At 55.8% G+C, this 26,241-nt stretch overlaps 12 protein-coding genes and 3 non-coding genes across 15 annotated transcripts; 4 read left to right on the top strand and 11 right to left on the bottom strand.

Moving 5' to 3' along the window:
- Positions 1-1,707: 1,707 nt before the first annotated feature.
- Positions 1,708-2,340, bottom strand: GLRG_06625 (uncharacterized protein; the record flags this gene model as incomplete). The annotated part of the gene is made up of 2 exons (XM_008097310.1): positions 1,708-2,204; positions 2,265-2,340. The coding sequence occupies 2 exons, from the start codon at positions 2,338-2,340 to the stop codon at positions 1,708-1,710; spliced, it is 573 nt and encodes a 190-aa protein (XP_008095501.1).
- Positions 2,341-2,734: 394 nt separating this feature from the next.
- GLRG_06626 (uncharacterized protein) lies at positions 2,735-3,377 on the bottom strand (the record flags this gene model as incomplete). Its single annotated transcript, XM_008097311.1, has 2 exons — positions 2,735-2,832; positions 2,912-3,377. 2 exons carry the CDS (start codon positions 3,375-3,377, stop codon positions 2,735-2,737), a joined length of 564 nt encoding a protein of 187 aa, XP_008095502.1.
- Positions 3,378-4,616: 1,239 nt separating this feature from the next.
- GLRG_13168 lies at positions 4,617-4,710 on the bottom strand. The gene has a single exon. It is a non-coding gene; the product is annotated as a tRNA-Pro (tRNA).
- A 298-nt stretch (positions 4,711-5,008) lies between these two features.
- On the bottom strand, positions 5,009-5,701 carry GLRG_06627 (glutathione S-transferase domain-containing protein; the record flags this gene model as incomplete). Its single annotated transcript, XM_008097312.1, has 1 exon — positions 5,009-5,701. One exon carries the CDS (start codon positions 5,699-5,701, stop codon positions 5,009-5,011), a length of 693 nt encoding a protein of 230 aa, XP_008095503.1.
- A 1,091-nt stretch (positions 5,702-6,792) lies between these two features.
- Positions 6,793-8,134, top strand: GLRG_06628 (RF-1 domain-containing protein; the record flags this gene model as incomplete). Its single annotated transcript, XM_008097313.1, has 2 exons — positions 6,793-6,796; positions 6,945-8,134. The coding sequence occupies 2 exons, from the start codon at positions 6,793-6,795 to the stop codon at positions 8,132-8,134; spliced, it is 1,194 nt and encodes a 397-aa protein (XP_008095504.1).
- A 941-nt stretch (positions 8,135-9,075) lies between these two features.
- Positions 9,076-9,792, bottom strand: GLRG_06629 (PRELI-like family protein; the record flags this gene model as incomplete). Its single annotated transcript, XM_008097314.1, has 1 exon — positions 9,076-9,792. One exon carries the CDS (start codon positions 9,790-9,792, stop codon positions 9,076-9,078), a length of 717 nt encoding a protein of 238 aa, XP_008095505.1.
- Positions 9,793-10,819: 1,027 nt separating this feature from the next.
- On the bottom strand, positions 10,820-11,863 carry GLRG_06630 (uncharacterized protein; the record flags this gene model as incomplete). The annotated part of the gene is made up of 1 exon (XM_008097315.1): positions 10,820-11,863. The coding sequence occupies one exon, from the start codon at positions 11,861-11,863 to the stop codon at positions 10,820-10,822; it is 1,044 nt and encodes a 347-aa protein (XP_008095506.1).
- Positions 11,864-12,525: 662 nt separating this feature from the next.
- On the bottom strand, positions 12,526-13,938 carry GLRG_06631 (F-box domain-containing protein; the record flags this gene model as incomplete). The annotated part of the gene is made up of 2 exons (XM_008097316.1): positions 12,526-12,622; positions 12,680-13,938. The coding sequence occupies 2 exons, from the start codon at positions 13,936-13,938 to the stop codon at positions 12,526-12,528; spliced, it is 1,356 nt and encodes a 451-aa protein (XP_008095507.1).
- A 1,001-nt stretch (positions 13,939-14,939) lies between these two features.
- Positions 14,940-16,313, top strand: GLRG_06632 (5-methyltetrahydropteroyltriglutamate-homocysteine methyltransferase; the record flags this gene model as incomplete). Its single annotated transcript, XM_008097317.1, has 3 exons — positions 14,940-15,273; positions 15,362-15,676; positions 15,751-16,313. 3 exons carry the CDS (start codon positions 14,940-14,942, stop codon positions 16,311-16,313), a joined length of 1,212 nt encoding a protein of 403 aa, XP_008095508.1.
- A 520-nt stretch (positions 16,314-16,833) lies between these two features.
- GLRG_06633 (dynactin Arp1 p25 subunit) lies at positions 16,834-17,649 on the bottom strand (the record flags this gene model as incomplete). The annotated part of the gene is made up of 3 exons (XM_008097318.1): positions 16,834-17,152; positions 17,278-17,507; positions 17,611-17,649. 3 exons carry the CDS (start codon positions 17,647-17,649, stop codon positions 16,834-16,836), a joined length of 588 nt encoding a protein of 195 aa, XP_008095509.1.
- A 541-nt stretch (positions 17,650-18,190) lies between these two features.
- Positions 18,191-18,295, bottom strand: GLRG_13169. Its single transcript has one exon. It is a non-coding gene; the product is annotated as a tRNA-Phe (tRNA).
- Positions 18,296-19,328: 1,033 nt separating this feature from the next.
- GLRG_13170 lies at positions 19,329-19,417 on the bottom strand. Its single transcript has one exon. It is a non-coding gene; the product is annotated as a tRNA-Asp (tRNA).
- A 1,518-nt stretch (positions 19,418-20,935) lies between these two features.
- Positions 20,936-21,706, top strand: GLRG_06634 (short chain dehydrogenase; the record flags this gene model as incomplete). Its single annotated transcript, XM_008097319.1, has 1 exon — positions 20,936-21,706. One exon carries the CDS (start codon positions 20,936-20,938, stop codon positions 21,704-21,706), a length of 771 nt encoding a protein of 256 aa, XP_008095510.1.
- A 315-nt stretch (positions 21,707-22,021) lies between these two features.
- Positions 22,022-24,131, bottom strand: GLRG_06635 (serine carboxypeptidase S28; the record flags this gene model as incomplete). The annotated part of the gene is made up of 8 exons (XM_008097320.1): positions 22,022-22,280; positions 22,364-22,561; positions 22,623-22,788; positions 22,870-23,075; positions 23,144-23,439; positions 23,513-23,667; positions 23,728-23,845; positions 23,904-24,131. The coding sequence occupies 8 exons, from the start codon at positions 24,129-24,131 to the stop codon at positions 22,022-22,024; spliced, it is 1,626 nt and encodes a 541-aa protein (XP_008095511.1).
- Positions 24,132-25,752: 1,621 nt separating this feature from the next.
- Positions 25,753-26,208, top strand: GLRG_06636 (NADH-ubiquinone oxidoreductase B18 subunit; the record flags this gene model as incomplete). The annotated part of the gene is made up of 3 exons (XM_008097321.1): positions 25,753-25,777; positions 25,856-25,980; positions 26,107-26,208. The coding sequence occupies 3 exons, from the start codon at positions 25,753-25,755 to the stop codon at positions 26,206-26,208; spliced, it is 252 nt and encodes an 83-aa protein (XP_008095512.1).
- Positions 26,209-26,241: the final 33 nt, after the last annotated feature.

Genomic DNA, 26,241 nt, shown 5'->3' on the forward strand with positions numbered 1-26,241 from the left:
AAAAACCTCGTGCTGCTGATCTGGAAGAGAGCCGAGAAGTGCGGTCTTGGCCCGGCAGTGTGCCTTTCATCACGGGCATCGGGGTCAGAAACAATCCGTTATTAGGTCTTTCCTCTCTTTTCGCGGTTAATATCATCATGTGCAAAGGCTGGGTTGGAACTCTTGACAACATCTGTTTCCCTTTGTCGCAGGTTTATATCCTTCCCTGGTTCGTCATAGTTCAAGGGTCGGACTACGGCCAGCTGCAGGTGAGGATCAGGAGACATGATAAGGCCTGGAGAGAAGTGATTCGAGTAGCGTCTGGAAACATGGCTAGGATAGCGTTGTTCTTCCGCTGTTTAATAAAAATCGCTATGGCTGAGTCCTACTAACTTGCTTCACTCAGATAGGAACAACTTGGCACTAAGACGGAACCAATATAATGTGGAATTGTTGAATAGCGAGTCGCGATTACAGATCCACTACAGGTTGCAATACAACACTGTCACGAGGTTCCAAAAGAAGCTTTTGATTTTTTCCGTACTCACTTGAAGCCAAATACCACTCGTACTACCCCTCGAAACATCCTTCTGTCGGCAAGACTGAAAGACTCATACCATATTCAACCCTTCAGCCGCCAGCATACCAATAGTGGCTACCTTCACACCGGAATTTAAAACTATTCAGAGGCGCAACATTGCGGCAGGCGTCATCCCAATTGTGGTAACGCCCTGGAGGCGCACGAAGAGTCCTCTAGCAATGACATTTGCTCCATGTTTGGACGACCGACGACAGGCAGCAGAGGAGTCTAGGTGAAACAGGCCATCATCAAGTCAGCCAGAGGAGTATAGCTGGGACCAGGAGAGACTGACCAGCGCTGAAACCGAAAGATCACAACCCGAAAAAATGAAGAAATATGACCGAGAGAGCCGACATGGCGAAATAGAAAAAGATACGCCCAAGCATAGCTGCAAAAGGTCCCATTATGTCGATATTGTAATATGCGGCGTTTCGATGAGGAGCAAAGTGTCTTGGCAATGGAAGAAGTGTCTTGGCAATGGAAGAAGTGTCTTGGTTATGGAAGAAGTGGCTTGGCGTGGACACTCTACGTTTGCCTTCTGAAAGGGGTCTTTTTATATTTGAAAGGCGTTGAAGAGATGCATCACATGAAGGAAGGGTACAGAGGTCAGCTTGCGTTGGCCTAGCCGGGCCTTGACGAAACGAGAGTAAGTTGGCTATCAAGGTTCGGGATCGGGCCAACGAGGCATGCATATGAATAGCCGCCGATTTTAGACAGCGGCAAAAAATGCAACGAGCAAGGGAAACTTCGGTCTAACGCGGGAGGCCGTCGACATCAGAAACAATACACTCAAGAGCCTTTCGGTGTTCCCAAGACATTGCCAGTTCCTTCGTCTTCGCCTTCGCTAACCAGAACCTTATCGAGAACCCACCACATCGGGGGTCAAGTCAGGAGGAGAACAATGGTGAGATGAGAGATCTTTGGTAGGAAGTTTGACATTCCGGGTACTGAAGTACGTCCAAGTAGCGCTACCGTGCTATCTTTGCTGGCATCGTGGTTCGCCAGAGACAAGAAAGTATCCCCAAACGCTCCATTCCAGGGTTCCCAATGTTACCAGGTGCCTCTACCCTTGCTCTGCCCTTTCCCCTGTGCTTCACATGAGACCGCATGGTTCGGAAGGCGGCGTGGCATTCAACTTGATGTCGAGGCTAGGTAAACCAAGTCATATTGAAGCGCTGACACCACGCACATAATCCCTCGGGAGGAACTGCTGCGCCGTAGAAGAAGCGCTGAAAGAAGGCAGCAAATGATTCTGTACGGGGAAACCAAGTCATGGCGATGGGCTGACGCCACGCAAAGAATCCACCGGGAGGAACTCCTGCGGCGTGGAAGAAGAAGCGCTGAAAGAAGGTCGCGAATGATCCTGTACGGAGCAACCAATTCATGGTAGTGCGCCGAAACCACGCAAAGATTCCGTCGAGAGGAACACCTGCGCCGTAGAAGAAGCGCTGAAAGAAGGCAGCAAATGGTCCTGTACGGAGAAACCATGCAAGGAATCCGCCGTAAAAGAAGCTCCCAAGCCAGGCAGCGAATGATCCTGTATAGAGAAACCAAGTCATGGAGATGTGCTGACACAACGCAAAGAGGCCGCCGGCAGGAACAGCTCCGCCGTAAAAGAAGGCCTGAGCCCAGGCAGCGAATGATCCTGTATGGGACAGATTAGCAGTAGATCGATCAGAGGAGTTTACCCGGGACGAGGACTGACCTGCAATGGGACCGAGAGGTCCAAAGCCAAAGAGCTTAAGCACGAAAACAACAGGCCAAGCGAAGAAAGCGAACATCTTGGTGGTGTCTTCTGATCGTTGTTGTAGGTTGTGGCGTGATGTGTGGTGAGTTTTCAATGGGGAGTGGTATGTTTTGAGAGTGTAAAGAGTGAAGTTGGGATTGAAACAAGGTTGGCGAGGGGGAGCGAGGTCATATGATATACGCATAGTCCTCTCTTGAGAGGGCAGACAAGCAGGTATGCCAGTTAGATGGCTTAAAGCGCGTGTGAAAGATCACTCGTCTCAAGTGAGTTGGTAGTGGGCCAAAACAAGACCAATGGCCGCGTATGCTTCCTTGTCTTTATTCCATACATATATGCATTGGCTTCTCCTTGTTCTCAACAGGGCGTCCATGTAGATACTACTACAATCTAGACCTCACCCGCACCACTTTCCATATCGGAGCCAGGAGTCATTTCCATACCATCCCGAGACGCTGAAAGAAGGAGAAGAGGGAGCCCTTGGGCACGAAGCCCGCGTAACGGGCCTGCCAAAACGAGGCAAAGGTGTCTGCGGTAGGAAAATCAGCGCTTAACTCGGGGGGAAATAATAACAGAAACAAAACGTCGCGCGACGTGGGGGGGCTTACTGGCGACGGGGCCAAGCTCGCTGAAGCCGAGGGCCTCGAGAACCCAGGGAGCGACGGCGACGAGGACGCCGATGGCGACGAGCGTGACGAACACCGGGTGGTCGGCGGCGAAGTCGAAGATGCTCTCGGCAGCGTCGGCGGCCTTGTCCGTGGCCTCCCTGACGACCTGGCCGATGGTGTCGCGGTGCCGGACGAGGGCCTCGACGCCCCGGAGGATGTGCTTTGCGATCTCCTCCGTCCAGGAGTTGGCGGTGACGACGTTCCTGAGGCGGCGTTCGAGGTCCTTGCCGCCCTTCTCGGCGGTGCGCAGGATGTCGACGAACTCGCTGGCGGCTTCTTGGGCGGACCGGACGGGCTGGTCGGCGATGACACCGGACGTCTTCTCCGTGACGGCGGGCTGCTGCTGCCGTTGCGGCCGCGGGGGCTGTCCGAGAAGGAAGCACTCGAAGAAGCGGCTGCAGTCCATCTTTGTGTGATTTTATGTTTGAGCTGTCGAACCGGGGTAATCTGAAAAAGAGGCCGGCAAAAGGAGTATTTTCAAGTCTTGATATGGTTCTTCTAGTTGCTGAAGGTGAAGAAGACGTTGGTGCCGATGTCTTGAACTACCGAGATATGGTTTATAAAGTCTCTTCTTGTCCAACTCGGGGAAAGCGTGGACTGGAGTGGACGGCCTCCGGCGTCAAACTAAAAGTCTGCCTTGCGTCGATGCTCTTGCCGCCGACCAGTGTCGAGGGCCATTCTCATGCACGTCTTGTTGGCCCGACTTTGAATCTGGCCAACCAACAACTTGCCCTCGATCCGACAAGACCAAGCAAGACCCGACCAACAACCGCTGACCTCCGCATGGACCTGCTGTTCACATCCTTCGTATGCCTTTTCCTTCCTCACTTACGGCAAGAGGCAGCAGGCGGGTGCATATTGCCTTCACTCCGATACATGCCGCAGGCCTCAGCACCAGTCAGAATCAGAAGTTGCTTCATCATACTATAGCGCCCGCCTATCGAGTCAAATAGGTATGGCCGGCCTTTGAAAGGGGACATAGGGAAAGTGAAACTTCTAATCAGATGAAAGAGAGAGAGAGAGAGTGCCTGCAATCCCGGTCAGGCTGAACTCAACTTTGATCAAATGCAGACGAAACTAGAGACAAGTAGGGAATTTAGTAATCAATAGTAGTGCCTATTTAACACTCTAGATTATAAGGCATTATCATATTCTATTAGGATCTAGCCTGTTACGCAAACAACGAACAACGTCCAAAACGGCAAGCAACCCAAGCGCCGCTCGCACCCACGTACAACAGAGAAGAGTTGACTGAAGCTATCGGATCATCCTCGCCATCCCGGCATCTTTCGTCGTCGCAATCACACATCCCCTAGGAAGAAGCCGTCAAATTACTACAAGGATCTGAAGATTTGACTCATCGATTTGCAAGCGAGTTCATCCGGTACGTCCTTGAACATCTTCCACGAAGCCACTGGTCTGACTCGAATGACTTTGCCGTTGATTTCGATAATCTCACGCGCACCAACCACACCAAAACCACACCATCTTGTGGACTCCCCTCCCTCACACTTTCTTTCTTTCATCCCCTCTCACTTTCGTTCATCCACTTTCACTTTCTTTCATCCCCTCTCACCTACGAGGTCAGTCAGGTCAGCCAGCACAAGAAAAAAAGGTGTTTTTCTCTCTGAGAGAAAAAGAGATGGGCCCTAACCAGGGATCGAACCTGGGACCTCTCCCAGGATGAATCGTCGTGAAGACAACCCTAAGGGAGAATCATACCGCTAGACCATCAGGGCTGATTGGATTGATTGCAGGCTTTGCTGCTGGATGACTGATTGGGCCGGAAATGAAAATATGTTTTCTGCGGGAGCGGAAACGCCGACTGCTCCCCCACAAAACAGAGCCGAATCATGAGCCACAGCCCCCACCGTTATCCATATTGTGTTACATATTGCCCAAGGATCTATCTCATGTTCCCGTCTGTCATGTGCACGTTACGCACGCAATCCACATCTATTACTTTAAAGACGCTCGCTAGAGGATAAAAAAGTGCACTTGAATATACGTACTTCATCATGTCACACACAATGACCTTCACCGGGATTGGGTCAAGTCCTGCAGGACCTTGCGTCCCCTCAGCGCGTCCTCCTCGTGTGTCGGCTCCCGCATCGTCTCGGCAATGCCCTCCTCGACCCACTGCTTGACGGCAGGGTGCCCCAGCAGCGTCTCCACGTACGCCATGGCGGGCTCCGAGAGCCGCAGTCCGAAGGTCCGCACGCGCGTGGCGACGGGCGCGAAGAAGGCGTCGGCGGCGGTGAACTCCCCGCCGGCGAGGAACGGCCCGCCGAACCGCCCGAGGCCGTCCGTCCACAGCCGGTCGAGGCGGTCGAGGTCGCGCTGCAGCGCCGCGTCGGGCGGCCCGCCGAGGTCGATGCGCAGCGCAACGTTCATGGAGCACTGGTCGCGGATGGCCTCGAAGCCCGAGTGCATCTCGGCGGCGGCGCAGCGGGCGAATGCGCGGGCGGCCCTGTCCCGTGGCCAGGCGGCCGGGTGGGCCTCGGCGATGTACTCCACGATGGCGAGGGAGTCCCAGACGGTGACGTCGCCGTCGACCAGGGTCGGGACTTTGCCGGTGGGCGAGAAGGACAGGAACGCGGGCTGGCGGTGGCCGGGGGCGAAGGTCTGCAGGCGCTCCTCGAAGGGGACGTCGAGGGCTTTGAGGAGCACCCAGGGTCTCATGGACCACGAAGAGTAGCGCTTGTTGGCGATGAAGAGGACGAGGCCCATTGCGAGTGACGGAGGCTTGACTAAAAAGTGTCTCGGGGCTGTCTGAGATGCTTGGACCAAGATTGGCTTAAGGGAGGGTGACGATAAAGATGAAGAGCAAGTCGGATGGTGTTCGATGGCACTGAGCGTGAGAGGGAACTTGGTGTGTGTATATATATCGCACCAGCTAGCGGCTTGACTCACATGGCGATACCCGTCTCCGTCTCCGGATACCTCATTCGCTCCGCACGGTTTGAGCAGCGAAGAATCACGCAGGCGGAGCCATCAGGTGTTGAACGACAACGGACACGGGCCAAAATTAGGTAATTGTTGGTAACAGGCCTCGAGGAGCCAAGCTTAAAACGACTGCGGGTTACCCGTGTTGCAGAGGCGTGTGTAGGTAGCTGAGCCGGCGCCAATCCGCATAGATGCGGTTATCTGTGGAGCGCGTGCTGCTGTCGCTTGAAGCGTATGTCAACGAAAGGGCGCTGCGAGAAGGGAACGCTGTGGGCCCCCGGCAAGCCAGCTATGGAGCTCTGCCACTCGGAGACGAGGTTAGAAGCTCCAGCTCTCGAGTGTTTCGGGTCTGGACTGTGCAATCGCTAGAATTGAACCTGCCCTTGTTCGTGTCGTGTAAGTGGAGGTCAACCAAGCCGGGGCGAACGCTCCGGTACGGCCTGTGTGGTTTCGCTCGAGGCCATACGACAGCTTATGCCGTCAAGTTTTGGCTGGAGTCAAACTGAGGCAAGGGCTCGGTAAACTGTATCGTTCAACGACCAGAACAGAGGATTGGGACCGTATGGATGTGAGAAGAGTTGGGACGAAAGGAAATGGAAGACCTGGCGGACCTTTGGTGGTGGTGTACGGATATATGGTAATGCGATGGAAAAATACGTACATATTACATAAGACAGGTTTTCTGAGCAAAGACGATGCAGCTGGAAAATGTACCGAAGAAGCTCTTGCATGCAGGGTCGAGACCATTTGCGACCAAGCTTTTTTTTTTTTTTTTTTTTTTCAATTCTTTTAACGACCACCTCAATTTGGACCGAATCCCACCAATTCTCCCCCGCCAGCTCCTCCGATTTCTACTCGATTATGCTCGCGGCGCCATGGGTGTGTCGGCGTTGCCTGGGAGGGCTCCTGAAGCCCAGAAGCACCCAATTCATCCGCCGTGCTAGCTCAGGCAAGCTCCCCCCCCTCCGTCGTCACCGTCTCTACACCCAAGCGCTCGTGAGCTAACCCTGTTTCCCCTCCTTCGCAGACACATCCGCACACCTCCCACCGGCCCTCCTCCAACGAGCCCGTACCATCGCCACCGAACATGAAGCCCTCGCCCGCTCCCTCGAATCAGACTACGACACCAAGACGGCGCGGCGCCTCGGAGAGCTCTCGAGCGTCGTCACAGCCCTCCGCGAGTGGGAACAGGCGACGAGCTCCGTCGCCGAGCTCAATGGCCTCCTCGGCTCCAAGGACAAGGAGCTCCGCGACATGGCGGCCGAGGAGCTCGAGTCGACGAGGGACCAGCTCGCCGCCGTCTCCCGCAGGCTCTCGGCGTCGCTGACGCCCAAGGACCCCTACGCCCACATGCCCTGCCTGCTCGAGATCCGCCCGGGGCCCGGCGGCCTCGAGGGCCGCTTCTTCGCCGACACGCTGTTCCGCATGTACAAGCAGTACTGCTCGCGCAAGGGGTACCGCGCCGAGGTGATCAAGTACGAGACGGCCGACGCCGCCGGCGACCAGTCCACCGCCGCCGGCGAGAGCCCGCTGCAGGAGGCCATCGTCGAGATCCACGACCCGGGCGCCTACGACCTTTTCCGCGGCGAGGCCGGCATGCACCGCGTGCAGCGCATCCCGGCGACCGAGAAGAACGGCCGCGTGCACACGAGCGCCGTGGCCGTGTGGGTCCTCCCGTCCTTCCAAGAGAGCGGCGGCGAGGGCGGCGCCCAGGACATGGACAACCCCGAGAGCGACTTCTACATCGACCCGGCCGAGGTCAAGATCGAGACGATGCGGGCGCGCGGCGCGGGCGGCCAGCACGTCAACAAGACCGAGTCGGCGATCCGCATGACGCACGTGCCGACGGGGACGGTGGTGAGCATGCAGGACTCGCGGTCGCAGTCGCGCAACCGCGAGGACGCCTGGAAGCTGATGCGGTCGCGCGTGGCGCTGATCCGGCGCGAGGCGCGCGAGGAGGCGGCCGCCCAGCTGCGCGACTCGGTCCTCTCCCAGCACCGCATCTCGCGCAGCGACAAGATCCGCACCTACAACTACAACCAGGACCGCGTCACCGACCACCGCGCCGGCCTCGACGTCTACAACCTCGACGACGTCATCAACGGCGGCGAGTCGCTCGACAAGATCGTCGACGCCGTCCGCGACTGGCTCGTCTCGGCCGACATCGCCGCCATGATGGCGGACGAGGAGGCCAAGGCCAAGAAGTTGCAGAAATAGAGAGCGGGGGATGTTCCAATGCCGGCGGTGGCGGCGCACGCGAGGGGTTCATGTATCATATTGTAGACTATGTATTTATGTAGAGCAGCGAAAGAAATGCCCGCCGACGACGAACCGCAAAGGGTCCGTTCCGAAGCCAACCTTACCGCCTACCTTTCCACATACGGGCGAGTGATCCAGACAAGAACAGACAGACAGACAGACAGACAGACAGACAGACAGACAATGTTGGCCTATGAGTTTTGTTTCCCATCTGCTACTCCATGTGTTTCCCGTCACGAGACCGGCTGGAGTCGACCGGGTGGGATCAGGAACTATTGTCCAACCCTTCCGGATGTCGTGCAGGCCGCCAAACCCCGGGGCCGTATGCTTTAAACCAGCCGGGTTTCCAGCCAGTCTCCCGGGGCGTCCGCCGACCAGCCTGAGTAAATGATTCTCGGTTTGACCAGTCTGCCACAGGGGTATGTGTGTGTATGTGTGTATATATGTGTGCGGTGTTCGCCCATGCACAAGACACGTTTTCACGAGATGCCGGTGGCGCTTGCGCATTGAAACATTCAAAGTTTTTGTTTTATTTGAATACATGTTTGACTACATCCGTGCCAAATACAAGAGAGGGGGTGTCATGCAGAAACGACATGACAGAGCAAGCCCAATAATTTTTTTTGTTTCCCGGCAGTCCACAGTCCGTTTTCGTGCCGTGTGTCCTCCAACCGCCGTAAAGAAAGCCATAAAGACGCCGCGCTATGGTCATATAGTAATGTACAACAAGTGGGTTGGGTTAGGGGTACAAGGGGGTACACCGGAGCGTGAGCCGCGAACTGCCTGGCCGTCAGAGGAAGAGTCCGTCGCGAGTGATATACATGTGTTCGCGCTCTCTCTCCCCTCCACCGGTCCAGATCACGCTCCAATGTCCGCATTCATTGAGGCGGGAGAGGCCTTCAAGCCAATTGGCGCTCCCGTCTCATCATTTCCAATACGCCAACGACACCGTTTTTGCGGAGCCTCTCCAAGACGACGCGCATGCCCTCGCGGCTCTTGCCCATCTGGTCCTGGGTCTTACTCGAGGCGATGCTTTCGATGCTGCGCTGGACGCCGCAAGCGCCGATGCCACTCATCCATCCGGGCATCCAGCGGCCGTCCTTCTGCTCGGGCTGGTCAACGGCCGAAGGGGCCAGGTCCTTCTTCCCGCCGCGGAGGCGGTCGCCGAGGCGCGACTTGTAGACGAGGGTGGTGGTAACGTCGGTGGCCGCATCGGCGGGGGCCTCGGCGGGGAGGCGGAAGTCCTGTTTCTCGACGACGGAGAGGACATTCATAAAGTTGAGGTTGCGGCTCTCGGTGGTCATCCAGCCCTCGCGCATGTCGATGACGGAGGTCTCGAGGACGTAGCTCGCCTTCTCGCTGGCGGAGCCGCCACCGGTGATGGAGGCCGGGAGGAGCTTGAAGATGGGGGCGGGCATGCGCGACTTCTTCAGGTGGATGCGGGTGGTGTGCAGCCTGCCCGTGGCCGGGTCGAGGTGGCTGTCGATGGTGTCGGTGCTGAGGACATGGGTGGAGAAGGGGTTGAGCTTGGGGGAGGAGTAGCGGAGGAAGTAGGCGAGCGTCACGGTCGGGAAGGGGTGGGAGTAGGTGTGGTTCGTCGTGTGGGTGAGGACCATGTTGGCTTGAAGATGGAGTGGTCTGGGATTGTTGTTGTTGTTGGTTGTAGGAGGGTATCGGCTGTATCGTTCTTCGTATCTCGAGCTCTTTATTTCCGTCCTTGGTGTGCGAAACGGCGCTCACTTTCTTCGGGATGAAAGAGGCGTTGACATTGAATAGCCTATTGTGGGCGACCCAAGGCAAGTATCAGGGTTGCTTTTTTTGGAATTTGGGGAGAATTTGAAGCTATATCCGGAAGCTCGGGCACCGAATCGACGGTTTTTATCAGCGTCTCTGGGATTGGTATAGTACAAGTTGCTGTCGTGGTGAAGGTAGAGAGATTCAAACAAGGGAGAGGAAGAAACGAAGAAAGCGGCCGCTGCGGAAAGAGGGGGGATGGTGATGACGAAGATACGGGAAGTAAAAAGAGGAGGAGTAGGAGGAGAAGAGGGGAGGAGAAGGTGGCAGATAATGATGTAGTGCTCGTGCTCGTGCTCGTGTGTGTGTGTGTGTCGTTCGATAGGTCGACTGATTTTGGGGGAGAAATGCGACGACGATCGACACTGTTTTTTGGTCTAGGCCATCCGTCCCTTCCCCGGCCAAATCGTTGTTTCCGTTGCACACTAGCGGCACCTGCCAGCAGCCACTGAGGGACGGCGCCAATTGGCTTTTGCTGGCCAAAGCCAAAGCCCCTTATTGGTCGGTCGATCATGCAACACCCCGCTTTTTGCTCATGCGAGCTTGGGCCATGTCCTAGTGGCGAAGTCACATGATTTGGAGCACACCGAGCTTCACCGAGAGCTCGGGTGAGCTGTCACTCGTACGGTAGTAACTATTATGCAGTAGGTACTCAGGCTATTGGGTAGGTGCTACTAACTCTAAATTGGGTTTAAGCCTCACCTCCGCCCCACCTTGAAACACAACATCACTCATTTTCATACTTTGAATCATTCCACCAAGGGCTTTCTTTCTCAGCTCAGAGCTCTTCGAGTCATAGAGATTCTTACGCCATGTCATTCAAGCTTCATCCGTACCCCCGATACTTCATTAGTCAACCCATCCTCCCGGAATGCGCAGTGGCGGGTTCTCCGTCATCTCCCAGAATTCACCTGCAAACCTGTCGTCGTCCAAGTGCCAGTCCCAGTCCCAGTGCAGCTTCCAGTCCTCAGGCTTGGGACCACTTGTGAGCGCAACTAACCGCGGCCCCCTGCCTCCAAACAAATGCCACCGCCAGCTATGTAGCCATGCGTTGTCGAGGTATAGCTTTCGCACTGCCGCACCGTATTCGTCTAGGTCTGTGCCTGAAGACGGAACATCTTCGAGCCACATGACCACGGCTCTGGACATACGACGTCGCCATCTACGCTTCTTTATGTCGAACCATCTAAAGTAAGAATTCAAGTAAAACAAGCCACGGAATAACGGCGATAGATTGTGCTTTCGATACACCGACACAGGATCGGTCTGTGTCAAAGCTTCCATTGACGCGGCTGACAAGACCCGTCGCGCAAGCTTGCGCCAGCTTTCGAGTTTCGGTTCCGTTCCAAAGTCTCGTTTCCAAACCTCGTGTACCCCATCAGTCAAACTCTGCACGCCGAAAAAGTAGGCCTCGGCAAAGGCGTCGAGGTTGTTGAAGTTGGGCCCGCGGAGGACAGCCTCGAACGACGCAGTATCCCAGCCCCCTCCACGGCCAATCTCGTCGAGTAGCAGGTCGGGGTTCGCATCGCGCCAGTCGAGAGAGGCGAAGCGGGCCACTGGCGGGAGCTGCTTAGGGTCGATCTGGAACTCGTGGAACTCGGTGGCCATAATCTGAAGAACCCCTGGGAAACTCCATACCAGTTGTGATACCATACGCCTTATCATGGCTTCGTGTGAAAAGAGCTCGCTTTCAATGGAATCGCTTGCAATGTAGTTGCCTGTTCTCTGAAACAGCGACGGCAAATACTCGTCAAGCTCGCCGCTGAGAACAAGCAGTCTCATCGCGTTGACAACCTCTTCTGCACTGCGTTCCATCAACCACAATTCCTCTAACACTGGGTAGCCAAATGCAGTCGTCTCCTGGGTGCTGAGGCCCAGCTTGATCAAATTCATGAAGACGTCACGTTCATGGATACGGGGAGGCTTAGCCAAGGCGCTGCAAGCTGTCCTGCAGATCTCCCACACAACAACCAATAAACCATGCAGTTGTTTGTGGCACAGCGAATGCATCTCACCCCGCCGATACCTTGTATTTCCGAAGCCCTCAGTCAAATAAAACACTAACCAACATTGGCCCACAGACGGGAATTGAGAACATGCCGCTGGTTTCTCCCGGTCAGTCGAACACTGCGTGCTGGGGTTGCTGATGCCCTCACGGCTTTTGGGTGTGGACAGGCATACAGATTTCTTCTCCGAGAGGCACAGAGTTCGCTCAGTCCACTGAGATTACCCGCTACCTCTCTTAACGTATACACACGGATAAGGCCGTCAATAAAATCTATCCGTGACGGCAATCAGAAGCCAACCTCTGGACTAGTCACCACCGCGGGTAGAATGACAAGGTTAGGGCCGAGTCTATCATATCAGCTGGTAGTTCTTACCCATAAGGTCATGATAAATACAGTATGACGAGGCGCTGCCTAGAAGATTCTCCTTAGGTATAGAGCAGTCAGAATCTTAACAGGGGAAGACCAGCAAAAGCTCTTGACATAAACTTGGTCCGTGACACTGAATGTTCTTTGATGCGGAGCCGTTGATTGCCCTACGAACACCGTCTATGGAGCGGCTGCGTCTCCCATATAGAGCGATACACTGGAAACAGGCAACACGGTGATTCCATTAAACGCCATGCGTCTAAGTCGACCTGGGAGGCTTTGGCATGAATTAGTACCTCTACGAGTTCATCATGGTGATTCCGGCACCACTGACTGAGACATGCCGAGGATCGCGCTGACGCCTTCCCCCCCATCACGGACGAAGACGCCCTCGCTCTCGACCTTCCACCCCTGGACGCCGCTGAACTGCACGAACTGCACAGCCATCTCCCATGCCTCCTTGTCCGCTGCATCACCGCTCTCAAAGACCTGTAGGTCGAGCCAGGGGCTGTCCATGTCCGGGTCGAAGAGCTCGCGGAACAGCATCGAGTAGGCTGTGTTGCGCTCCATCCACAGGTCGACGAGGTCCACGTTGCGCATCTCGTCAGCGTCCTGCAGGATGTCGTTCCGGGGCACAAGCTGCACAAAAAGGCGGTCGAGGCGGGGAATGTTCTGCACGAGGGTATTGAAGTGGCTCGAGAGGGGGAAGATGCCGACGTAGGACAGGTCGCGGATGGACGGCGGCACCATCGACTCGTCATTGGGGAATTCTTCAGATCCGAGGAGGGCACCGAGGATGGACGGCGGACGCTTGAAGTAGAACTCGTATGTCTTGTAGACGCGGGTCGAGGAGCCCTCGTTGAGCAGGAGAGCTTGCCACGGGCGGATGGTGAAGAGGTCACAGGGGACACGTTTCTGGTGCGATGCCTCTGGAGGGGGTGACTGGCTCGACGAGGCGGTAGCGGTAGACTTGTGTCTCGTTGCGGGCATCTTCCTGTCTTTCCGCGAGAGAGAAAGGACATGCTGGGGCATGGAGAAGTTCCACGCATCTCCGAGGAAGAGCATGCGCGATAGCAATTGTGCCAGTACTCGCGGCGATGCGATGATTGTAAACCGGATAGGATCGACATGGTCGAAGATGGTCCTCCATAGCCAGTTGTAATCTTCGCTGTAGGAGGCTTTGTTGGCGAAACCGGTCTCCATGAGCGTGGCGCTGCTGGTGCCGTTCGAGATGCCGCCCATGGCATCCTCGACAAAGAGTGACAGTGATTTAACATGATTGGTCAGATTGTTAGTCCTGAGGAAAACAAGAAAGTCGATTGCGGATGCTGGGTCTCCCGTCTCTTCCATCAGCGGCAGCTCGAACCGGTCGAAGGTCCATACGACATGACGGAACAGAGTGGGCAGTATAGCATCTCGCCATCGCTTGCATACAAGGGAAGTGGTCTTGAGGTCTCGATCGAAGAAGATATTCTGCAGCATAAACGAGGATGGCTGGTCGTGAAGCTTCGAGTCCGACGGCGCTGGGCGATCTAAGTGGGAGAAGATCTGATCGAGGATCTCGTTCGGGAGATGATTGATGGTGACGACCATGTTGAGAGCTATTAGAATGTCGTCGGATGTGTGGGTGACAGGTATTCTGAACAGATATGGATGTCATCAACGAGCCTTTGGAGGCCGTGTCGTTAACCTAAACTTGGGGGCGATCTGTTTCACGGAAGAGTTACGGCCGAGGCAAGTTTCAAGTTCGGATGATAGCAACTCTGGCCTTTGAACAGGGTGTCAACGTGATGCGTGTTTGCGGCGACACAGCGTTGTCTTTTGAATGAGAAACTTTATGGTCGAGTGGCTGCAAATAGATAGTTGTGATGTTGCGCCGCGGCCCAGCCGAGATTTGTGTGATGTATTGTAGCTTGGAGGTTCGCAATGAATGTCATCGCGGGGTCTATCCTTAGGGGTCCTTTGAGACAGCCAAGTACAGGCCTAGCTAGCTAGGCCTGCCTTCGCCACCGCCAGCCCAGCCCCACTCAAGCTTCGATAAGACGACGATAAGAGCTTCATGCCTTCCTTCCTTCCTATTCCTCCCAATCCGTACCTTGATGGCAATCGGGCTTTCAGAGATGCATGTCCCAATAGCAACAACCATCTCTCCCCATCTAGTCAAGCGGCCACTACTGCATGTCATTTGTTGTCAGCAATACACACACACAACACACACAGTCCGTACGCCCGACTAACCTATCACAAAGGGCGGGGAAAGCGGGGACCGAGGCGGGTGCGCTAGCGAAGCTTGGGGAATATGACGATGATGGATCGAGATGACATCGTCGAGGCCGGGGGACTAGGACCGGAAGGCGAAAAATGGTCACTTGGATCACATAGACTCTCTTCAAGGAACCCTGCCGGCCGGGTCATTGGCTTGCTGCCGAATCTCGAAACCCGCATCATCGAAATGTATTTTCGTATGTAAACCAGGCCACCTACACTCCCAAGCCGTCTCGAGTATCGAGGTCTACATAATAACTGCTGCTTGGATTCATTCCGACACATCTTTGAGAATGCAGTTCCTCGCTCCGTCTGTGCAGAAGGAAATCATGGCTGCCAAGAATCATCAGAGGCCTCCTTTCCGCGCCGAGCACATGGGCTCGCTGCTGCGACCCAAGGCCCTGACCGAGAAGCGCACAGCCCTGGACGGCAAGAAAGCCGTCGAGATTGCCGCAGACGAGGAGCTGAATCAGCTTGAGGAGCAAGGCGTGCGAGACATTGTCAAGACTCAGCTGGACCTCGGTTTCCACGCCGTGACCGACGGCGAGTACCGCCGCCACCAGTTCTGGGGCAACTTTTTCCCCGGTCTCGAGGGCTTCGAGGAGGTCGAGACGCCGAGCTGGGATATCTTCCGCATGTTCGTCCCAGACATTGCGGCTTTTGGTGAGTTTTTTTTTCTTCTTCCGATTGCCGAAGGCGTGCCTGCGCGCGTACGTACGTACGTCTGATTTCTGACGGCCATAATCCCCAGTCGAGAGCGACCACAAGCCCGGCGAGTCCATCGTCTGCACAGGCAAGATCAAGCACAAGGGCAGCACGTATCTGAGGGAGTGGGACTTCCTGAAGAGCCTCATCCCGCCTGAGCGCGTCAAGGAGGCCAAGTTAACTCTGCCTGCGCCCGAGTGGTATCACCTGCGGTATCAGAAGGGGCATGCGTATCCCAAAGACGTCTATGCCAATGACGAAGAGTACTTTGCGGACATTGCCAAAGCATACCGCACAGAGCTGGAGATTCTGTACAGCCATGGCGTTCGGAATATCACAATAGATGACCCCAACTTGGCGTGTAAATAAACCCGCGCCCCTCCCCAAACACTGCCCCCGGTCAATGGCATCTTGACTAACAACCATGCGGTCAAGACTTCTGCTCGGAAAAGATGCTCCAAGGCTTCAAGGACGCGGGCGAGGACGCGGACGCCCTGTTGCAGTCCTATATTAAGCTGTACAACGACTGCATCTCGTCCCGCCCTGCCGACATGCACGTCGGGATCCACCTCTGCCGCGGCAACTTTGCCTACTCGCGACACTTCTCCGAGGGCGGCTACGATCGCATCGCGCCGCGGCTGTTCGGCGAGATCGACGCTGACACCTACTTCCTCGAGTACGACACGGACCGCGCCGGCGGCTTCGAACCCCTCAGGGCGCTGCCGGCGCACAAGAACCTGATCCTGGGCGTCGTCACGTCCAAGTTCTCCGAGCTCGAGGACCTGGAGGAGACGAAGGAGCGGGTGTTTCAGGCAGCCGATCATGTGGCCAAGGGCGCGGGCCAGACGCGCGCGCAGGCGCTCAAGAGGATAGGCGTCAGCCCGCAGTGCGGGTTCGCGAGCCATCACTTGGGCAACTCGGTCTCTCACCAGGACATGGTGAACAAGCTGAAGCTGGTGCGGCAGCTGGCTGACTCGATATGGCCGGGCGAGCCGTGAAAGATAGGGGCGCCAAGTGGGCTCGAAGCAGTGGGTGTTGCGGCGTGAGGTGCATGGCGAGGGTGATGGGTGGTATTGTGGGATCATATGGTTTCCAGATAGGGGGGGGGAAGCAAGTCCTTTGCCAATCAGCTTTTGGTGACCTGCTGGGTTATGCAACATTTTTCAAAGCAGAATTTCGTGTTAAATGCGAGGAATCGAATATGACTTGTCCCCACCGCAAACACTTCACGATTCGGCACGGTTATATATGTCTTGACGTATTTGATGCAAGCAGATAGACGGCTTCCATCCATCGCTCACTGGACGTCAGTCACTCCACGTGAAGTTCAGACTGCTGCTGCTGCTGCAAGAAGATAAACAAACAAACAGGGGTATCATTTGAGCACATGGCTCGACCTACACACGCTTCAACGCCGCTTCACTCAGTATCCGCATGACTCCCGCCCTCCGCCCTCTCAACCTTCCGTGTGGCCGCTGGTGCCCTCCTCCCCTCTCTCCTCCTCAACCCAGCACCTACCTAGACAGTCAGCGGCTGCGGGTTGTTCCCGACGGTCTTGTACAGCTCGCGCAGCTCAAAGGCCTCGTGGCCGCCCTCAGGCACCTCGCCGACGACGCGGGCGGGCTGGCCGGCGACGACGCTGAAGCTGGGGATGACCATGTTGGGCGGGACGACGGTGCCCTCGAGAACGCGGACGTAGTCCTTGACGATGGCGAACTCGCCGATGACGCAGTCGCGGCCGATGTGGATGTGGGAGCCGAGCGAGGCGGCCTGGATGACGGTGTTCTGGCCGACGAAGACGTGGTCGCCCATGCGGAGAGGCATGTAGGTGAAGACGCTGCCGGGGACGTTGCGCGCTCGTTAGCGAGAGGGAGAGAGAGAGAGACTGGGGTGGATGTCGGGGAGGGAGAGGTAGAGAGGTAGAGGTAGAGAGAGAGAGAGAGAGAGAGAGAGAGGACGCACCCTTTGTACATACGGCCCGGGGGCCGGAGCACGGCGCCCCTCGAGAGGAAGCAGTATCGGCCGATGGCGACGGCGGTGCTGTTGGCGGGGGCGCCGGCGGCGGAGGGCTGGGCAGTGCGGGAGAGGTCGCCGCGGATCATGACCTCGGGCTGGATGACGGTCTTGCCGCCGAGCATGATGTTCTGGGTGCCGACGAGCGTCGCCTTGCGGGCGACCTTGTTGCCCGTGTCCTGTTTTGCGGTTCGGTTCGGGTCAGTCGGGGCGGGCGGTGTGCGATGTTTCGGTGCGCATCGGGACGCAAGGAGGGGGGAGGGGACAAACAAATCAACGTACGGTCTCGATGTAGTCTCCTTTCGCCGGTCGTCGCGACATGGTGGGCGGTTGAGGGCGGGCGGGATGGATGTTGCTCACAGGCTCATCGACTTGAAGCGGGATGGGAAAGTTGTCAACGCGTGTTCGCGTACGGGGGGGGGGGGGGGTGCGTTGCGTTGGGGTGTGACGTGGGCTGGCTGGCGCTCTCAGCGGATCGGGTGGGTCCACGGGGCGCTAGAGGCTGATGATTCCAGGGTCTTCCGGCCGCTGAGTTTAGGCTCACTTCTCTTCTGGATGGACGACAAGGAGGTGTTGTTGGTATTGATTCTCTGCCAACTCAGCAATCAAGGTATTGAAAGAATAGATATGCTTGCTGTTTAATTGGTTTTCATTTTATCGTCTTTTCTAGTTCTGTTCAACTTTGTTCGTCTCCCCCTTGGCTCCTTATTCTGTCTGAATATCTAGCCAACTCGACGCCTCGCTTACATACAACACACACACTATAGCGGCATCCTCACAATGAGTGAGACGCACACAAACCAGGTCTCGCCAGATCATACATAATCAATGAAAAAAGCTGACCAAACAGCAAAAGTGAAGATGCGGTCAGTGTGGATTGAACACACGACCTTCAGATTGATTGAATGAAGTTTCTCGGATCGAGATCCGCTTCAGTCTGACGCTCTCCCAACTGAGCTATGCCCGCCGCTATCTTCGGATGATGGAAGAGGCGGGAATGGGGGGCTCATATCGTGGAGTCAGAAGAGGGCACCAACCCTGTGTCTGGGGCTGTGACACGGCTGTGGGGCAGCCATGCCCGCCGCTCATCTTCGGAGTTGCTCGGAGTTTCCGGGGCTCTTTGATGCATGGCGAGAATGGGCCGGATGGCCACGTCTGTCTGCGTGCTGGTTTGGCAGGGCGGCGGATCCGGTGGGCAGAGATATCGGGGCGTATTTGGTAGGTTGGCGACGAGGTGTCTTATCCTGACATGGAGTCATGAAGAGATGGCAAAAGAGACTGGACATCAGAGGGCGCCAAGTCCATGAGGCTCTGCATTTACTAGCGAAGCCGACAACTGTTATTCCTCGATACTCCTCGCCGATATCAAGGTTCATTGTAATGTCTACAGCAACGCATTTAAAGCGGCTGTTTCCAGGCCTTGGACTTCGCGTATGCTCAGCTTTCAAGGAACAAAATCGGCTATAGGAGCTCGACTCGAAGAGTAAACAAAACCCATGAGGCATAATCTGTTTATAGGATCGAAACCACGAGTGTCTATTATAATGTCTCTTGACGCAACTTTTGTTTTAAAAAAAAATCATATTCGCTGGATATGGAGCACCCAAGTTGAACCAGTCATGATTTTTTCACCGACCACAAAGCTATTGTAGACATTCAATCACGATAAGTCAACGACATTGCGAATTCGACCGCACGCACTACTGCGAACAAAAAGCTCGTCAGAGCAGTGGAATACATCAGCCAATTCGACCTCAAGATGCTCCACAAGCCAGGCAAAGACCGTCTGGTTCCCGACGCACTTAGTCGACTATAGGCAGACAACAAGACCAACCCGACTACGCCTAGCACACTTGGCCAACTGCCAGACGACCGACCAACCGAGCCGGTTCACCCAACGAACGAAGCACCGCCGCCATTATGTAAAACAAAAGCAGAACAAAACAAAGATGCAAAGCACCACTTTACCAATTGAGGAACAGATGGCGAATGCAAAAAATCTCCTCGACGGGGAATTGAACCCCGGTCCCCTGCGAGTTGCTGCTATTGCAGTGACAAGCAGATATCCTCACCACTAGACTATCGGGGAATTGTGGATGTTATCATCCATTGATAGTTGGTTGGGGGTTAAGCGTTGCAGTGCTACTTATATAGTCTGTGTGCTCCCCACATCGGCATAACGTCGAGAGATCCCCAATCCCGCGAACTAGGCTTCGCAAAATGGTTCAACATCTTTAGTAGCAGTCTGTAGTGCCTAGGTTATGTAGCTTCGTCAATTCCGCTTTTTAGTCGCAGTCACTAACAAAGCCAGAACTGGCCTGGATTACCAGCAAGTTGTTCGGAACGCACGTGTTTAGCACGGTCGGAATGAGACACCACTGGATACCAGCTATCCCGCACAGTTTGGCCAATCGAATCTATTCAGGCCTGGGATAGCTACGGCCGAAAGGGAAGACCTGGGCTCATGAGCCAAGTTGCCAGCCCCTAGATAACTTGCCTCTTTCCACAGAAATAGCACAATAACAATATTGTCCCCTTCGTCACCTAAACTAGTGTATGGTATACCGAAACCCCTGTTATTGTACCGTTGGGTTCTCTGAGTGAGACCTACACAGAGGACTTTTCGGATCTGAACAATACAACTTGTCTGTGATGTGGATGCAGCGCCTCATATGTTGAAAACGATCACGCCGACGACACCTGCGCAGTATCGCATGGGTGCTGAGTAAGCTCCCGGACCGATTAGTGAACAGCCCCGTCCGCCCAATGCGAGGCAGGGCTTCGCGATCAGTAAACACCAAAATCGGCCGACACATGGCTGAACACCAATAGTAGCCACTCACATTCCGTAGAAGCCTAGCGTTTGACGATTCAACCTGTTGGCCGAATTCTTCCCAATGAAAAAATAACGATGACCGGGTCTTTTTCTTCTTCTTTTTCCTGCCTATATCGGTTTCTGACTTGCTCTCCACGCCGTGCCTGATACTTCATGACTTCCATCTGCAGCTTAACAACAACCGCCCATGGGTATTCGTATCTCTGTGTCTTTATTTGCGTCTGCCGTCTCTAAGATGTATCCAAGCCAGTAGAATCTCATGCTAGTCGTGTCGGCAACACTCTCGTACGTAGCTAGCATCGTCGGCGCTGCGTACATTTCGATAAGTCATCTCGCGATAGCACACCACCATGCCTGGCACGGTGCTTTCTCCACCAACCCTGCCAGCCCTACCGGCACTGACATACCATACCTCGATTGATGCTCGCTGGGAGAAGCAAATTGTTGATTAACAATCTTGCCGTGTCAGTCTGCATACTCGGCGCCGAACAAACGCTCTCTTGCCGCGTCAGTCTGCATACCCGACGCCGAAAAAGCGCTCTCTTGCTTATGAATCCATGTCGATTCTGTTCTGCTACGGCCGTGTAAGAGTGTCACTCTACAGAATCGGTTCTAGGTGCATCGGCAACATGTCGTTATTTAAGAGGTGATGATTGTCCGCCCATATAGCTCCTGGGAAACAAACCACCATCAGTAGCAACATCATTCACCATCATCCTCCCATCACAACATCGCATTAGACAGCCGAAGAGCTCCTTGGCCACCTGCACAATGTCTTCCGGCCTCACCTACCTCATCACCGGCGCAAACCGCGGCCTCGGCCTCGGCCTCGTGTCCCTCTTGATCCAGCGCCCCGCCACGACCATCGTCGCCGCCGTCCGCGACCCGTCGAGCGCGTCCTCCAAGGCCCTCGCCGACCTGCCCAAGGGCGAGGGCTCCAGGGTCGTCGTCGTCAAGATGGACATCTCGGTCGAGTCCGACCCGGCGTCGGCCATCTCGGTCCTCCGGGAGGAGCACGGCATCACCGCCCTCGACGTGGTCATCGCCAACGCCGGCATCTCCTACGGCACCGCCAGGGTCGCCGACGTGGACTTCAAGACGGCGCTGGACCACTTCGCCGTCAACTCGGTCGCGCCGGCGGTGCTCTTCAAGGCCGCCGAGCCGCTCCTCAAGGCCAGCGCGAGCGGAAACCCCGTGTTCGTCGGCATGTCCTCGCTGATGGGGAGCAACGGCGCGGCCGGGGCCATCGCGCGGATGCCCGTGGGCGTCAGCCCGTACGGCGCCAGCAAGGCGGCCCTGAGCTGGTTCGTGCGGAGGCTTAGCTTCGAGGAGCCGTGGCTGACGGCCTTCGTGTTCCACCCGGGCCTGGTGGAGACGGACATGGCCTTCGAGCTGGCGGGCAAGTCCGGCGCCGACCTCAAAGCCTTCGGCTCCATCACCGTGAAGCAGAGCGTCGAGGGCATGGTAGCCACCATCGACAAGGCGAACAAGGAGATTACCGGCTCGTTCAAGAACTACGACGGCACTGGTCTGCCTTGGTGATTTGGAAGTCTCGGAGTGTTGGGGGGGGGGGGTTATCGACTCACTATAGATAGACTTGTCAGACTTAATTTATATAATACTATTCCACATACGTCACAAACAGAACGGGTTCGTGAAAGGGAAAAAAGGGCCGTGAATCTATGTACGTTTTGTGAAAATATCTATGTCGAGAATATATAAAACGTCATCATTATTGGCTTCGCGCCACCTGCCAGTAGAAGGTGGGGGGGAGCGCACCCCTTTTGCAAGGCCGCTGGGGAACGTCCCCCCATCCTTGACAGCCACCGATTATTAACTCTAAATCAAGCTCCGAGCCTAGCTAGACGTCGCCGCGATACGGCGCTTCTGCGTCACCTTGCCGTTGTAGAACTCGGCGACCCAGGTCTTGAGCTGGGCGACCTCGGCCGTTACGGCGGCCCTCACGTCCGCGTTGACCTCGGCGTTCTCGGTGAGCAGGTCGTTGCAGTGGCGCGAGCCGGGGATGAGGTTCACCGGCGCGCCGGGGCGCGACTGGAGGGGACCGCCGGGGCGGAGCTCGCTGGACACGGAGGCGGAGCGCCAGGGGTCGAATCCACTGGTGATTAATAGTCAGTATTGAGTTCAAGACCAGTGTGTGTGTGTGTGCCGACAAAAGGGGAGGGCAGAACCCGAACTTACCCGTTCGTCCAGACCAGGCGAGTGGTGTTGGTGAAATCCCATCCGCCGGTTACCTTGTTCACGTCGTCTGCGGTCTTGCCGAGGTCGGCGGCGAAAGTGTACTCTCCCTGCTTCGGGAAGAAGAGACCACACTGGCGCTGGAAGTACTCGGGCGTGGTGAGGCGCGAGACGATGGTCGGGCGGTCCTCGGGAGCACCACTGTGAAACCTGTCAGGATCGGGCTGTGGGAAGCTACGCGGGAAGGACTTGTCAAACTTACGTCTGCCAGTAGAACAGGGGCTCGTTGCACAACATCCAGTACCAAGTGCGGCCAAAGACGTTTGCAGCGCTCCAGTCTGTGTAGCCGGGGCTCGACGCGTTGTACGTGTCCCAGCAGGCCACGCTCATGGGGTCTTGCCAATCTTTATATCTGTAGGACGCGCAAACTGAGGGGGGGGGGCACAGTGAGCTTCAAGGACAACCTCATATAACCACAAGGGGAGGGGAGGTGAAGGGTGTTTGCTCACCATTCTTAATCATATTGGCGCGCCACCATGCGGCCAGGTTGTCGAGGGCCTTGGGCAGGCCGACACCGTCGGGGCCGGGGGCTGTGGAGTTGCCGGATGTGGCGTTGCCGGCGACGCCCTCGACGGTGTCGCACATTTGGTAGAACTCCGAGTAGCCGTCGTACTGCTGGATGGATTGCCACAAGCCCAGAGGCGAAGACAAGGCGCTGAGCCGCGTCAGCAGGAGTAATAAATCTCGTTGCGGCCGTTTAGGTATAGAAAAGGTCCGACTTACGAGGCAAAGTCATCGTCGTGGGGGAGGTCCTGCATGAGGAACTTCTTCTTGAGGGCGTAAATCTCGTCCTTTGTGCCGTTGTTCAAGACGGTGTCGACGTGTTCGATGATGCGCTCGAAGTCGCGGCTGCAGTTCTTGGGCATGCCCTCCTGGATCGGGAGGAAGTAGGACCAGTAGTAGTTGATGGCCTCGACGGGGGCGCTGCTGGCGTGGTAGGCCCAGAACGTTCCCGGGGCCAGCTTGGCGATGGCGGCGGCCAAGTAGCCCGAGTAGGAGCCGCCGGTGTACACCCACGGCTGGAGGTTTTGGCGTCAGCAAGTCTCACAGGCGGCGGGTTTCGGATCGGGGGCACAGGAATGAAGCACTTACGGCCTGGGGAGCGTTGCTGCTGCTGTTGGTGTCGAAGGGCAGCTCGACGTTGCGAGCGAAGTAGACGAGATCCTGGACGGCGTTTGCCACGGTGTGTTGCTGGAGGTTCTTCGTGTCCTGGAGGGCGTACGGCAGGGAGGTGCCCCAGTTGCGGTCTGCAAAGCGTCAGTCTTTTGGAACCCCGTGGACTATGGGCGTGGCCTGTGTTTCCATACGCTCAACCATGATAACGGCGCCGCCAATTTCCTTGGCAATGGCGCCCGTGAGAGCGCGGTCCGTCAGGTATCCGGTGTATTCCTCGGCGTCCTCTTCGCCAGGGGTAAAGAGGACAATCTACAGCTGGTCAGTTGGGATGTCTATTTCAACTTCTCGGCGGGACGTTGGTTCTTACCGGAGAGCCAGGTCCCTTCCAGAAAGTGCTGTTCCACCAGAACCGCTGTTGAAAGGTGCCCAGTTCCGGGTCATTGTGGTCGATGAGCTGCTCGAAGCTGCCGAGCGCGCGCTTGGAGAGAAGTCCGTCTACATCGTCGGCCTTGAAAGGAGGCTGGGTGGGCCGGAAGGCGAAACGGGCCTGAGCCGCCGCCGTCAGGCAGGTGAGCAGAGCGAGCGGGACCTTCATAGTGGCAGAGACAATGCTTAGGAGGGAAATCAGGAACCAGACTATACAACACAGGACGACGACTGCTTCGCGACTACGTCAACCAGACAAGAAGAGCCTCGTCAACTGGGACACGGCGGGGAGTACTGCCATCTTTTAAAGAGACTCGGTGACCATGGGTCTAGATAAGAGCGTGGAGCTATTTCTCTCCCCCCCCTCCTCCTCCTACTCCCCCCTCCCCTCCCCCTCCTTGACGCCCCTGCCAACGGCAGATGAAGCAATGATGGGGGGACCATTTGATCAGCGCAACCAACATGCCAAGGCGATGCGTACGATTCATAGTGATTCGTACGACGTCGGTAGGAACAAGCTTTCCAAGAGATGAACACAGGGGCTCGGCTTAACCCTGACCCCGGTGACGATGCAGCTGCTATAGATAAAGCTCTTTTGGTTAAAAGGCCGGTGAAGAGAACGAGGGTTGATTTGATGCGGGTGACCGGTTATGGATGGTGTGCCGCGAACGTGTTAGCCCGAAACGGAAGGTAGCGCTAGGAATACTCCACAGCCCCGTTACCAGGAACGGGCCGTTCGACATCGACGTTCCGACTGGGAAGCTTTGCCTTCGGGCTCATGCAAATACGAGTGAACGACCTGCGGTAATGGGAAGGTGGCTACTTTGGGAAAGGTTAAATCAGTTCAGGGCGGAGTTGATTGTGAAATAGTGGCCATAATCCGTAACCCGCTCGATGATCCTCGCCCTAAACCCTACGGACCCGCCGTTAGTTCATACTTGGTGTATACTCTGTAAAGTATTGACAAGAAGGAGAGAAATGGATCTTCAGATGAACGACTCAAGTCTCGCGTCCCATTAACCGAGTTGCTTTTCCAAGTAGCAGGCAGAACGAGGTTTACGCTGAGGGGTTGATATGAATTACATAGTAGACGAGAGTTCCCCGGATATGATCCAGGTCTTTTGGTTTTGAGTTTAACTGACAGAAGTTTGGATAGCATCATAAGTATACCAACCTTCCGTGTACCTCCCGAGCCGCAGGCGTGGTTCCGATATTGACCAGCTGTCACCGTCATGAGACGAACAAACGGGTACACAAACGCTTGGGTCTTGACCCGGTCTAGCAGGTGAACAAAGCACAGCACCGAGAGCATTGTCTTCCACGACAGACAGCATCGAGTCATTCTAGAAACAAACCCCGTTTGTTATTTGTTTCCACGCCGAAACAAAATGTTTCAATGCAGCGAACATTGATACAGAAGTTTCGGGCGCTGCGTGGCCAAGTCATGCTGAACCGTGTTAGAAGTGGCAATGTGTTGATTGTTGATTGTTGATCGTACGAGAGAGACACAAGATATTAGGAGGGGAATCAATGATAGAATAAGCATAAAATAAAGATAAATGACTAAGCATTGAAGGAGGTATCAGGCGGCCCGTGCACCACCAATATCACTCCAGCCAATCAGAGACACCAGAATACCATCACCACATTTAAGCCTTACATTCCAGGCCACAAGGGAATTACCGTCGGCGAGGCTCCACAGTCCAATCCAAAGCTCCGACGACATTTCAAGATCCAGATCTCAATTGACCACCGTCGATAGCCTCATTCGCCCATCACAGATCGTCACAATGGCCGGAGACTCGACACCAAGGGGTCCGTTAACCCCCTTACCTCCTGTTTCCTGTCGCAATCCCCTCTCCGCTGACGCAATGGCTGACAATCCGTTTACAGAAGCGACCCGCGAGGAGATGCGGGATGCGAAGCTCCCTCTCGCCTACCGCGACAGCTGCGCCCACCTCCTCATCCCCCTTAACCGCTGCCGTGTCGACTCCTGGTACCTCCCGTGGAAGTGCAACGTTCGTTACCCCCTTCCGCGCCTTGAAGGCTTCCTATCATGCGTCGCTCGCGCTGAACTCGCCCCGACCCCATCTACCGGCCCAGTCGCCGCCGAGAGACCACGTTCGCTAACCGTCTTGGAATAGGACGAGCGCCACAGCTACGAGAAGTGCCAGTACGACGAGTTCAAGAAGCGTGTCGCCAAGATGAACGAGCTCCGCGCCGAGAAGGGTACGAGAAGCAACTAAAGAAGAGAAGAAGCATTTGTGGGACGACGACAA

This window comes from Colletotrichum graminicola, assembly GCF_000149035.1.
Source record: "Colletotrichum graminicola M1.001 genomic scaffold supercont1.25, whole genome shotgun sequence".
Lineage (NCBI taxonomy): Eukaryota > Fungi > Ascomycota > Sordariomycetes > Glomerellales > Glomerellaceae > Colletotrichum > Colletotrichum graminicola.